Source organism: Lithobates pipiens, unplaced genomic scaffold (assembly GCF_037356315.1).
Source record: "Lithobates pipiens isolate NorthernLeopardFrog02 unplaced genomic scaffold, aLitPip1_a1.2 Scaffold_16, whole genome shotgun sequence".
Lineage (NCBI taxonomy): Eukaryota > Metazoa > Chordata > Amphibia > Anura > Ranidae > Lithobates > Lithobates pipiens.
In genome coordinates this window covers 602,891,754-602,904,502 of record NW_027507748.1, presented here as the reverse complement: position 1 = coordinate 602,904,502, position 12,749 = coordinate 602,891,754, and the positions used below count along the sequence as shown (strand labels likewise).

The following is a 12,749-nucleotide window of genomic DNA, read 5'->3' as shown; positions in this document are numbered from 1 at the left end:
TGAATAGGTAGGGTTACATTGTACCCCATACTCATTCACATAGGGTGGGGGGGCCGGTATCCAGGGGCCCCCTTATTAAAGGGTGCTCCCGGATTCCGATAAGCCCCCCCCGCCCGCAGACCTCGACAACCAACGGCCAGGGTTGTCGGGAAGAGGCCCTTGTCCTCATCAACATGGGGACAAGGTGCTTTGGGGTGGGGGGGCCACACGACCCCCCCCTCCCCCAAGGCACCCCCCATGTTGAGGGCACGCTGCCTGGTACGGCTCAGGAGGGGGGGGGGGCCCGCTCGTCCCCCACCCCCTTTCCTGGCCGGCCTGGTAGCGTGCTCGGATAAGGGTCTGGTGTGGATCTGGGGGGACCCCCACGCAGTTTTTTCGGCGTAGGGGGTTCCCCTTGGAATCTATACCAGACGTAAGGGCCTGGTATGCTCTCGGAGGGGGAACCCACGCCAAATTTTTTTCATAAATTTGGCATGGAGTTCCCCCTTCAGAGCTAATAATTCTGTCAGTTGCCTCCGTATAGACAGAGATCCGACTTGGAGGCGACCTCCATTGAAATCAATGGGTACAAGTCGCCTACAAGTCGGATTGTAGTAGTACAGGAACTTCTTTTGAAGTTGGAGCGACTTCAGTAGCGTGCATTAAGACGGCTCTCATTCACTTACATTGATTTTTAAATGTTGTTCGACCTGAGGCGACTAGGTGCGACCTGAAGTCGGATCTGAGTCGCCCCTGTGTGAACCAAGCCTTAGATCAAAGGCATAGAACTTCTTGTGTAAACAAATAATCTGGGCAGTCTCCCAAGCTTTCAACCATGTGTAAATGCAGGAAGTTTAACCACTTAAAGTCTAAATCTTTTTCTGACACTTCTTTCTTAAGTTAAAATCAATATTTTTTTGCTAGAAAATTACTTGAAACACCCAAACATTAATAAAAAAATTATATATATATATATATTTTTTAGCAGAGACCCTAGGGCAGGGCTTTACAAATTTGCTTGGAATCTAGGAGCCAGCTTAAAAAGTTAGGAGCCAGGTCGGTAACGGCGATCCGGCCCTGTCCCTGGCCTGACATGGAGACGAGTGAGGGGAAGATAGTGCCGCATTTTAGTATAAATATGAGATCTGAGGTCTCTCTGACCCCAGATCTCATATTTAAGAGGACCTGTCATGCTTTTTCTATTACAAGGGATTTTTACATTCCTTGTAATAAGAATAAAAGTGACACTAATTTTTTTTTTTTTTTAAAAGAACAGTGAAAAAAATAAAGTTAAAATAAGAAAATAAGAGATTTTTTTTTTTAAACGTGCCCTGTCCCATATGAAAGCGGTGTTCAAACCACACATAGGAGGTATCACCGTGATCGGTAGAGTGAGAGCAATAATTCTAGCTCTAGACCTCCTCTCTAACTCAACATGCAACCTGTAGAATTTTTTTAAACGTTGCCTATGGAGATTTTAAAGGGTAAAAGTTTGTCGCCATTCCATGAGCGGGTGAAATTTTGAAGCGTGACATGTTGGGTATCAATTTACTCGGCGTAACATTATCTTTCACAATATAAAAAAAAAATTGGGCTAACTTTACTGTTGTCTTATTTTTTTATAAAATTATTTTTCCCCAAAAAAATGCGCTTGTAAGTCCGCTGCGCAAATACGGTGCGACAGACAGTATTTCAACAACCACCATTTTATTCTCTAGAGTGTTAGAATAAAAAATATATATGTTTAGGGGGTTCTAAATAAAGGGAAGGAGATAGGCAGAGGAAGCTCCATTAGCATTGCTGGTTGTCATACCAACGGCCACCACAAGAGAGTGCCAGATTCCAGAAGGAATCATAGGACCGCAGAAGGTCTCAAAGCCACGGCCTCAATTACCGGCCGCCGGCGGAACGGCCCGACGCGATCATGCCGGGGGGGTCCATGGAGACAGGATACCCCCAGCTGTGCTGCCCCAGGTGCCAGGTCGCTAATTCTAATTCTGGCGTCCGGGTTTTGTTGAGCCCTGCCCTAGGGAATAAAATGGCAATTGCTGCAATATTTTATGTCACACTGTTTGCCCAGCAGTCTTTCAAATGTAATTGGGAAAAAATACACTTCAATAATTAAAAAAAAAAAAACAGTAAAGTTGGTATGAAGTAAATCTTCATACATTTAGGCCAAAATGTATTCTACTTTTTTCTTGTCCAAGTCAGTGTGCAAGTTAGTGTCTACAAACTATGCAATGCTGTATATTTTTTTGAAATTGATCAAACCTGATGTTCTGGCTGCTGTTCCCAATCTTGAAGACCTAAAATGCCAGGACAGTAAAAAAAAAAAAATTACCCCATATTTTGAAAATAGACAATTCATAGTACTAGTAAAAGGTATGGTGAGTTTTTGAAGGTTTTTTATTTTGCATAGAGGAGCTTAGAATACTAGGAGCACCTTCAGGCTTTAAGAGAAAAAAAGGACTTGTCTATTTACCCGACTATTACATTTTCGCAGGCCCTGATGTTCCAGCACAGGAGACACTCCTGCAAAATGCTTATGTGGTCTTAAAGTGATTGCCAAGTCTCATATATTTTATTATTTTTTTTTTTCTATTAAAATAACAAACATACCTGCTCTGTGTAATGCAATGTGGTTTTGCACAGGGCAGCTCAGATCCTCATCTTCTTGGGTCCCTGGCTGGAGTTCCTGGCCCCTCCTTCCTGTTGAGTGCCCCCACAGCAAGCAGCTTACTATGGGGTCACTTAAGCCAAGCTGCAGCTCTGTGTATGTATTCAGACACGGAGCTGCCATTTTGCCCTACCCTCTCTCCTGATTGGCTAACGGAGTGTGTCAGCAGCGGGAGCCAATAGCGACGCTGCTGTGTCTCCGCCAATCAGGAGAGAGCGCCGGACAGTCAAGGCACTCAAACATTGCTGAATAGGGAGGGGGCTCAGTTAAGTTTGTTTTTTTTGTTGTGTGTGTTTATTTTTTTGATGCTGCACACAGGCGGATTTTTATCTTAATGCATTAAGACAACCTCCTGCCTTTTTATGATTTCTTTAATTTTGGCCATGCATTTGTTGAAATTCAGCTGGTTCAGTATACATTTTGACCAGTGTGTTGTAGTCCCTGCTTCAGACTGAAGGAACATGCTGTGAAACTTTTTCCGATCAGGGGCTGTAGCCACTGGCCATTATATGCTAATGGCGACAGGTCCAGTTGTTTGAACACACATCCACCTTTTTAGTGTACCCTAGCTAATGAAGAACGAAAAGTCCACGGCCAGCTTTACCCTGGTCTAGTGATACTGGGACTTTTTTGAGTAGTGGATAGGAAGACTACTGGTTTGGTGAAACTACTATTGTTGCTAGTAAGGGTGCAACGGAGGGTCACCCTGTTCGGATCGGCCCACGCCTTGATCGCCGGAGTGCTTCGTGGCCTCGGGCTTGGGAAAGGTCGCGGCTTTGGCCTAGCTCTGGAGTGACAGCCGTGTTTGTACACCCAGCGCCCGTTTACAATGTGATCGCTCCATTAAATGAAGCGATCACTTGTAAACAAACCGGTGCCGTTTTAATCTGTCCCCTCTGTGTATTGATCTGTACAGTGGAGGGGAGAGATTGGATGGCAGCAGTGCTGTGGGCTGGATCTGTAGTGCCCACAGCACTGCTGTGGCAATTGCAGTCACAGCCATCCCTCCATACTCTGCCATACTCTGCCAATATTACAGTGGGGGAGATAGTGGATATTACAGTGGGGACTATATGGTGGTGGAATTTTCACAGGTTTTTGCCAATTCAATTATTTGCTGATCCGAAAAATGATCCAATCCGTGTTTTTTTGATCTGTTGCACCCCTAGTGGCTAGAGATCAGGCACACTGTGGCCATCACTGGTGGTACAGTACTTCAAAACATGCTGCTAAAAATCACAATTCTGAACTGTTTCTTCTCACTGCCTAGAGCTAGCTGCAAGCAGGATGCAGCCTTGTTTTACAGCAATCATGTGGTACAAAGCCAGTTGCAATCCACTGTGTACGGGGATATCTAATATTTATAATGCATCCATATCGCAGTTTGCATGGTATGTATTGTCTGTATGGTATGTATGTCTACAGATTATAGAAGTTCTCAGTTTTAAATGGGTTTTAGTTTATTTAGGAAACCTATACAGGGAAATAGGCTGCCATTAATTTCCTCTGCCGCAAATTCTGTCCTGCCCAGATCTAATTCTGCATCAGTGGTTTTATTGCTTTGAGCTTATTGTACCATCTGTGTAATTTTACTATGGTCACGAGGGGACTTTATCAGTCATTGAGCTTTTTAGTTGGAAATTTGCCATTTAGCAGGCCATGAGCTTTTTTTGCACATCATCACTTTGATTAATTTTACTCAGTTACCGTATTTTCCGGCGTATAAGAAGACCTTTTACACTTAAAAACTGGCCAAAAAGCAGGGGTCGTCTTATACGCCAGGTCAGCTGCTCAAATGCCTGCTGGATGTGTGGTAATACTGTATGTAGCTTCGGCTACATACAGTATATACTGCTGAGCCAATCCTAGTGAGCGATGTATACAAATGAATACAGAGCCTGCTCGGATTGGAGTAACAACCTCTGCCAATCCGAGCAGGCTACATACAGTAGTCTGGTCAGAATGGCTTTGAGAGTCAGAGCGGTGGGCTGATGTTAGACTCTGCCAATCCAAGCAGGCTTTGTATTCATTCTTAGAATACATCGCTCGCTGTGATTTGGCTCCAGCTACAGCAAGAATCAAGGATATGAAGCGTCGGAAGCTTCAGAGGGGATGGTCGTCTTATATGGTGAGTACAGGCAAAAAAAATCATAAAAACCTGTAAAATTAGGGGGCCGTCTTATACACTGGGAAATATGGTATCTTTGGGAACTGACTGTGGCCCACATTGGAGTTTGATCTGACCATCCAGGTATCTTGTTTAACCACACAAGTATTGCCCACCGCATATATACTGCGGCAGGGTGGCCCTATTGCGTGAAACCCCCTGAACTGTACCAGGCCGCATGCCCTCAACATTGGCGGGGAGGGGGGGTAGCATCGGTGGAAGCAGAAGCTTTGAGGCGGGGGGGCCCTCTGCCCCACACTGCAAAGTACACAGGTTTTAAAAGTAATTTTATTAAGGTAGCTCCGCCGTCTCTTATCCCCTCTCAGGCTCTTCTGCTGACATCTTCTGCAGGTTATTCTCCCCTTTCAGAGTCTTCTCCCTCTGTCCACTGTCTTCGGCCTCTGCCGTGTCTTCTCCGCTAGCTTCTCACTTTTGCCGGGTCTTCTCTGCTGTCTTCTCCCTCTTCTTCTGAAGTTGACTCAGTAGTGCTCTCTCCTGCTCTAATGCTGGGTGTGTGGTGTCCCTGCTCCTTATGACGTCACCACCCCATCATGCCTCAGGCGATGATGTCATAAGGGATGGGGCCTCCAAATGACGTCACCCAGTGACCCTGCCCAATGCCAATATAAGTAGTGGCACACCCAGCATTAGAGCAGGGGAGAGTGAGTCAACATCGGAAGAACAGAGGAAGAAGACCCGGCAAAAGAGTGAGAAACTAGCGGAGAAGACTCGGAAAGGGGAGAAGAATTGTCCGAGCCGGAGAGGGGAGAAGAGATCGTAAGAGATACTGGAGCTGACTTAATAAATTTACTTTAAAAACCTGTGTACCCGATACTCCTTTACATAGTGTGGGGGGCCGGAATCGAGGTGACCTCGACAACCAATGGCCAGGGTTGTCGTGAAGAGGCCCTTGTCGTCATCAATATAGGGGACAAGATGCTTTGGGATGGGGGGGCTTTCCTGACCTACCGGGCTGCATGCTTGGATAAGGGCCTGTTAGGGGGAACCCACGGCAGTGTTTTTTTTTTTCCTTTTCAAATTTGGCTTGAAGTTCCCTTTAAAGATTCATACCAGACAAAGTGCCTGCAATGTCTGCGATCAAAGTCGGATCCCCGTTCATTGAAGTCAGACGCATGTCGGATCCACAGTCATACGACTGTCGTGTCATACCAGTGTGAAAGGGGCCATGGAACACCTTCAGCAAAGGGCTGTAGAAATATCAACAAGTTCTAGGTACCATAGACCAGATTCATAAAGCTACAATAATAGTAATGGTTTTAGAATGTCACTTTTAGGCTTCTATTGCGGAGTCTTTGAAAAGGCTTCGCTGTAATGCTGACTTTCTTTAGTGCTTTAAGTCGCTGACTCAGAAAAAGCATGCAGTGAGGAATTTTGATTCTTTCTTTACGTGTGTTGTGTGTGTTGCCCACTGTTGGCGTGATCTTGATCACAGGAATACAGAACTACATTGGGTCACAGGAGTGCACTTAGAAGTATAGTCAAAAGAGCTTTGGCCATAGTGATCCTTTTTAATCTACTTTTTATTTTTATGCAAGTTTTTAGCCAGGACTTTGGTATAACTGAAAGCTAATTCCCAAGTATTGACATTGGGTCTACCTGTCAATGCTGCATCTGATAAGAGAAGACAAGCATCTTGGTTTCTAGCATTCAAATGCTGACCAGTCACCCTTGGAGACTTCTCTTTTGGACCTAGCTGCTGTTTTCAATGTCACACTTTGTCTGGGACGTGTAAGGCAGAGATATTTTTCTGTCAACATGCAACAAAGTTTTAGCAAGGACAGCAGCCAATGGAACCTGCAGAAAGCATGTACTGGCTAACAGGCATTTATTTCAATGTTATAACATTTTATCGGCAGCAGTTATAGGGGCTTGTTTACTCTTGCTTTAAAACATGGTTTCAAACATGCTTTTTTAAGGTCTTTGAATGCTAGTCAAAGCTCCGGTCACTAAATAAAATGTTTGGCTTACAGTCTTGTTTACACCTTGCATTTGCATCGCTTTAAAAATTATACCCCATTTCGCTTTAGTGCTGCTTTAAAGTATCTTTAAAGCCTCCATAGATGTCTCACAAAGCTCTCTTGAGGCATCTGTAGCTTTTTGAGAGGCTTTAATTCAGCTTTAACTTCACTTTGTTTTGGAGATATTGAAGGTATGCGATATCGACACACACGGCACCTGCCAAGCTTCATGAAAGCTTAAAGCGCCATGGAAGCATCAAAAACTAATCCTAAACATTTTTTTAAGTGGTAGGTGGTTTAATGTGTGATGTTGAAGCAAGTGTTAAAGTGCTATTGCAGCTTGAAGAATCTGTATTCAAGGCTCAAAATGTTTCTTAACTTTTCTTCCCCAGGAATCCAGGACACTTGCAGAAATTGCAAAAGCAGAACTTGATGGCATGGTCATGAAAAGCAGACCCCTCCGCATCCGTTTTGCTACTCATGGTGCAGCTTTAACGGTTAAGAATCTATCGCATGTTATTTCAAATGAGCTACTGGAGGAAGCATTCTCAATGTTCGGTCCGGTCGAGAGAGCTGTGGTTATTGTTGATGATCGTGGCAGAGCTACTGGCAAAGGATTTGTGGAGTTTGCAGCGAAACCGCCAGCAAGAAAAGCTTTGGAGAGATGTTCAGATGGCGCTTTCTTACTGACAACGTAAGTGTTTGTTTTTTTATAACACAGTTCAATATAATATTTTTTATATAAATCCCATAATCTGTGCATCAGTATTTAATAAACCTAAATAAATATAAATCAAGTGTTACCTAAGTTTAATTATTAGTTATACAAAAACCAAAAAAATCAAAAACCATATGATCACTAAAATAGTGAGAAATTCTGTGCGTGGAAACTATGCAAAGCTGTACATGCATAAATCTTGATTGAAGCAACTCTGCAGACTTTATTTTTGGCAATCGGGTAAATAGAAAGCTTGCAGTTTTCCATACTATACCACCGATGTGCACTTGCTCTAGCTGTCGGAGGCAGTAAAGAGGCTTTCACTGACCAGCTGGTTAAGTGCAGCAGCAGGTCACCTTGGCAGATGACAGAGGCTCACCCAAGGTGCAGAGTCTAAGCACGAACTGTTGCCAGAGCTTTTAATGGTGGACATGGGTTTTGCTGCATGTTAGTTCCAGGTCACAGTTCTCAGGATCATCACTCCAGGAGTTGAGCAAGCCAGGGTCCAGTAGAAGATATAACCGGTGGGGATCAAGCAGTGATTAAGTGTAGTCAGTAAACAAGCCAGAGGTTGGTAACAAGTTGCGGTTTCTGATCAAACAGAACCGTAGTCCAACAAGCCAAAAGTTGGTAACGTGTGCTAGCGGAGATACGGACAGCAGCAGGAGTGATGAAAGCTAGATATTGGCTAGAGAGAGAGAGCACAAGCTGGCAAACAGGAAATGCAAAGGCATGGCTTTTAAAGCAGAGCTCCACTCAAAAGGGAAGCGCCGCTTATCTGCTTCCTCCCATCCAGTGCCACATTTGACATCTGTGGGGGGAAATGGGTATCTGGTTCTGACAGCTGCCCATTCTCGCTTCTGGGAGGATACCTGGCTGCAGCGAGGTCCCCTGGAATTTCGGTCCCCCGCCACCAGGCCATTTACAAAGAGCAGCAGTTTCCCTTACAGACATTGCCAGACAATAGCAGAGGTTGCAGGTCCTTAGACTCGCTTTAAGAGATGAACCCTAAATCAGAACTACACTACATCACAGTGCCACATACCAAAGATTCGATTTAGTTAATTTTATTACTTTACCACTTAAGGACCAGTCCTCTTTTTCAGATTTGGTGTTTACATGTTTAAAACAGTTTTTTTTTGCTAGAAAATTACTTAGAACCCCCAAACATTTTATATTGTTTTTTTTTTCTAACACCCTAGAGAATAAAATGGCGGTCATTGAAATACTTTTTTTCACACCGTATTTGCACACCTTTTTTTGGAAAAAATTCACTTTTTTGAATAAAAATAATAAGACAACAGTAAAATTAGCCCAATTTTTTTTATATTGTGAAAGATAATGGTATGCCGGTTAAATTGATACCCAACATGTCACGCTTCAAAATTGCGCCCGCTCGTGGAATGGCGTCAAACTTTTAGCCTCAAAAATCTCCATAAGCGACATTTAAAAAATTCTACAGGTTGCATTTTTTGCGTTACAGAGGAGGTCTAGGGCTAGAATTATTGCTCTCGCTCTACCGATCGCGGCAATACCTCACATGTGTGGTTTCACCACCGTTTTCATATGCGGGTGCTACTCGCGTATGCGCTCGCTTCTGTGCGCAAGCTCGTCGTGGCGGGGTTTTTTTTAAAAACTTTTTTTTTTTTTTCTTATTTATTTTAATTTTTTTTTTTTTTTTTACACTGTTTAAAAAAAAAAAAATGGACCACTTTTATTCCTACATCCCTTGTAATAGAAAAAAGCATGACAGGTCCTCCTTAAAGATCTGGGGGTCAAAGTCCTCAGATCTCATATTTGGACTAAAATGCAACAAAAAGGAAAAAATTACATACCTAAAAAAAAAAATATACCTTTTAAGAGGTATGGGCGGAAGTGACGTTTTGACGTCACTTCCGCCCTCCTATGGTATAGAGACGAGTGGGGGCCATCTTAGCCTCACTCGTCTCCATACCCAGCTAGCAAAAGCACCCGATCGCCTCCGCCGCTACCGACGGCTCCGGTAAGCGGCGGGAGGGGGGTGGCACCTCTCCCGCCGCCGATAGCGGTGATCTCGCTGTGAATCCGCCACGGAGACCACCGTTATCGCTCAGACGACCGGCGCCTGAAGAGATGGATTTCTCGGTTGTGGCAGCAGCTGCTGCCGTTACCGAGATATCCCTCTTCAAAAATAGGACATACATCGTCGTGCGCTGGTCGTTAAGTGGTTAAAGCAAGCTTCCCTGTATCCATGCTTTATTTAGCTGAGGTCACTTTGAAAACGCCCCCTACCATTTTTGCCCATGACCATCTCGATTAAAGGAAGATGGTTCATTTTAGTTTTTGCCTGTAATCCATTTGCCCATAGCTCAGGCATACAGAAAGGATGGCTTGCTTATCTAAGAAAACTCCTCCTTCCCTCTTGACTCCTGGGATGTATGAAATTGTTTGCCTAGGCCTAAGAACCACGAAATAACCAAAGCCGTGTAAAAAAGAAACGTTGATCTGTAAATTTGTCCCTACTTATATTCAATAAAACTTTTATGGGAAAAAAAAAAGAAACGTTTAAAACAAGTATTATATCATTTCCTATCTATTTACTATTGCTAGCAGCATAATGATTAAAAATAGTGTTGATTGAGACACGAAGTTGCACTTTAAGACTATAAAATTTCTATTAATGGCATTCCCCTTTCAACTTCGCCAAGCTTATCAATTGATAGCTACCTTAGATGGTTGCTTCCTGAAGATCAGTCTCTTTTCAAATACTCTACATGTAAAAGGGAGACTGCTACATAGTGCTCACCATCAATTTAAAATCATTTATTAAAAAACAAATATTTTACTCAAATACTGTTCCCCCAGATCATGGATCGAATTATAAAATTTTGCGGCTACATGAGTTTAGTATATCATCTGTGGGAGCCTCAACTGTCAAACTTCCAGTGCTTCACAATGCAACCTAACATTCTCTCAGGTCTCCTAGCTCCACCCTATGTGAAGCATCATCAGGTACATTGAGGCCATAATGTGAATGACAGCTGGCCACAAGTGCCTGTGCTCTCAACTATACTGTTAAGCTATCAAATGGCATTTGTCAAAACTGATCACATATGCAGCCCTATGGCAGCTGCTGATCAAATTGAGGCAAAGATGGCAGCCTGTAAAGTTTAAGAGTGTTTAGTTCTGCTGTAAAACTTGATAAAAAAAAAAAAAATGTTCTTTAGTGAGGAACATACATTTCACATTAATAATTATGCCACCAAAATTTGTCTGCTGTAAGTTGCCTCCAGCATTGCTCCCGTTTCCTCTTGCTGAAGGCTGCCATTTTGCTGAAGCCCGAAGACCCTAAACAGAAGTAAATCCTAAAGCAAAACTAAACTAATCAATTTAACCACTTATTGTTATGGAAGCAGCTAGCTGCCATAACTCCGGTATCCCCTTCTTGAGCAGGTGGTCCGCTACAAGATGATAAAAGTGGTCCCTGCGACGGAGAGGGGCCCTCCCGTCGCGATCTGGTGCCCTCCGTCACTTACCGGAGCTGTCGGCGGAGGCAATCGCTTCCTGTCGCTGGCTCAGTATGGAGATGAGTGAGGGGAAGATGGCCCCCACCCGTCTCTACAATTGGTGGGCGGAAGTGACGTCAAAACGTCACTTCCGCCCATAGCTCTTAAAGGGCCAATTTTTTTAAAATGACTTTTTTTTTTTTAATTACAATTTTTTTCTTCTCTTTTTTTTTTTTTTTCTTTATTGCATTTTAGTCCTAAATATGAGATCTGAGGATTTTTGACCTCAGATCTCATATTTAAGAGGACCTGCCATGTTTTTTCCTATTACAAGGGATGTTTACATTCCTTGTAATAGGACTAAGTGACAATTTTTTTTTTTTAAGTTTAAAAATAAAAGGTAAAATTAATAATAAAAAAAAATTAAACGCGCCCCCGTCCCGCCAAGCTCGCGTGCAGAAGCACCCACATATGAAAACGGTCTTCAAACCACACACGTGAGGTATTGCGGCGATCGGGATAGCAATAATTCTAGCCCCCTTGACTTCCTCTATAACGCAAAACATGCAACCTGTAGAATTTTTTTTAAACGTTGCCTATGGAGATTTTTAAGGGTAAATGTTTGTCGCCATTCCACAAGCGGGCGCAATTTTGAAGCGTGACATCTTGGGTATCAATTTACTCAGCGTAACATTATCTTTCACAATATTAAAAAAATTGGGCTAATTTTACTGCTGTCTTATTGATTTATATATTTTTTTTATTCAAAAGTGAATTTTTTTTGTCCCCAAAAAAGTGTGATTGTAAGACTGAGTACTCAGGCAAAAACTAGTTATCTGCACCAATACTAGTATCAGTGCAACCCTAGTAGACATTTACTAAAAGCGCATCACAGGTGATTTTTATGTAATGTGAATGAGTCTGACTTATATTGGTGCTAGCAGATTTACTTGACACAGGAAAACTCTACTCTATATTGTAAGGGATGTTCACTCCCCCCCCCCCCCCCCCCTGAAAACTTATGGTTACAGCCCATAAGAACATAACCAGCCACATGTACTGTACATAATATAAAAACAAAGCAGAATTGCGCCGACCATGCCTGCCAAATGTAGACATCGAAAGTCAATCAATACAAATATACAGTGCAGCGGACCTAACAACAATACACAGACTTAACACCTTTTTAGAGTTAGAAGGCACCTCCCAGGGAACACATTTAACCCATTGATTGCCCCTGTAGTTAACCCCTTCCCTGTTAGCATCATTTAAACAGGGATCAGTGCTTTTTTTTTTTTCACTATATTGGTATCATTGTTCCCCAAAAAGTGTCGGGGTCACATTGTCTGCTGCAATGTCGCAGTCCCTCTAAAAATCGCAGGTCGCCACCATTACTAGTACAAAAATAAAAATGCCGTATTTAACGCCGTATAATACGCACCCCAATTTAAGAGGGAAGTTTCAGGAAAATTTACTTTTTTTATTACAAAAAATAAAAAACACTTTGAAACAAATGGTCAGTGAGCATCAATGCAGCCTGATTAGTGCCCATATGCAGCCTCAATACAGTCTGATCTGTGCCCATCTCCCCCATGAATGCAGCTCACCATCTCTCGCAGGAAATCACTGAGCCATCCTCTCCTGTTTACTTGGCTCTGTCGGCAGTCACATACACAGTCCTTCCTCTGCCATCAGAATTGGACCAGCTCCTCTGATAGACAGAACTTTGGTCCAATTCCGGTGG

General features: G+C 43.1%; 1 protein-coding gene across 1 annotated transcript in view; it reads left to right on the top strand.

Annotated features, from left to right (window-relative positions):
- PSPC1 (paraspeckle component 1) overlaps positions 1–12,749 on the top strand; it is a 76,566-nt gene that overhangs the window by 21,759 nt on the left and 42,058 nt on the right. Inside the window, 1 exon segment of the mRNA XM_077483991.1 lies at positions 7,195–7,496. Coding sequence (XP_077340117.1) covers positions 7,195–7,496 — 302 coding nt within the window.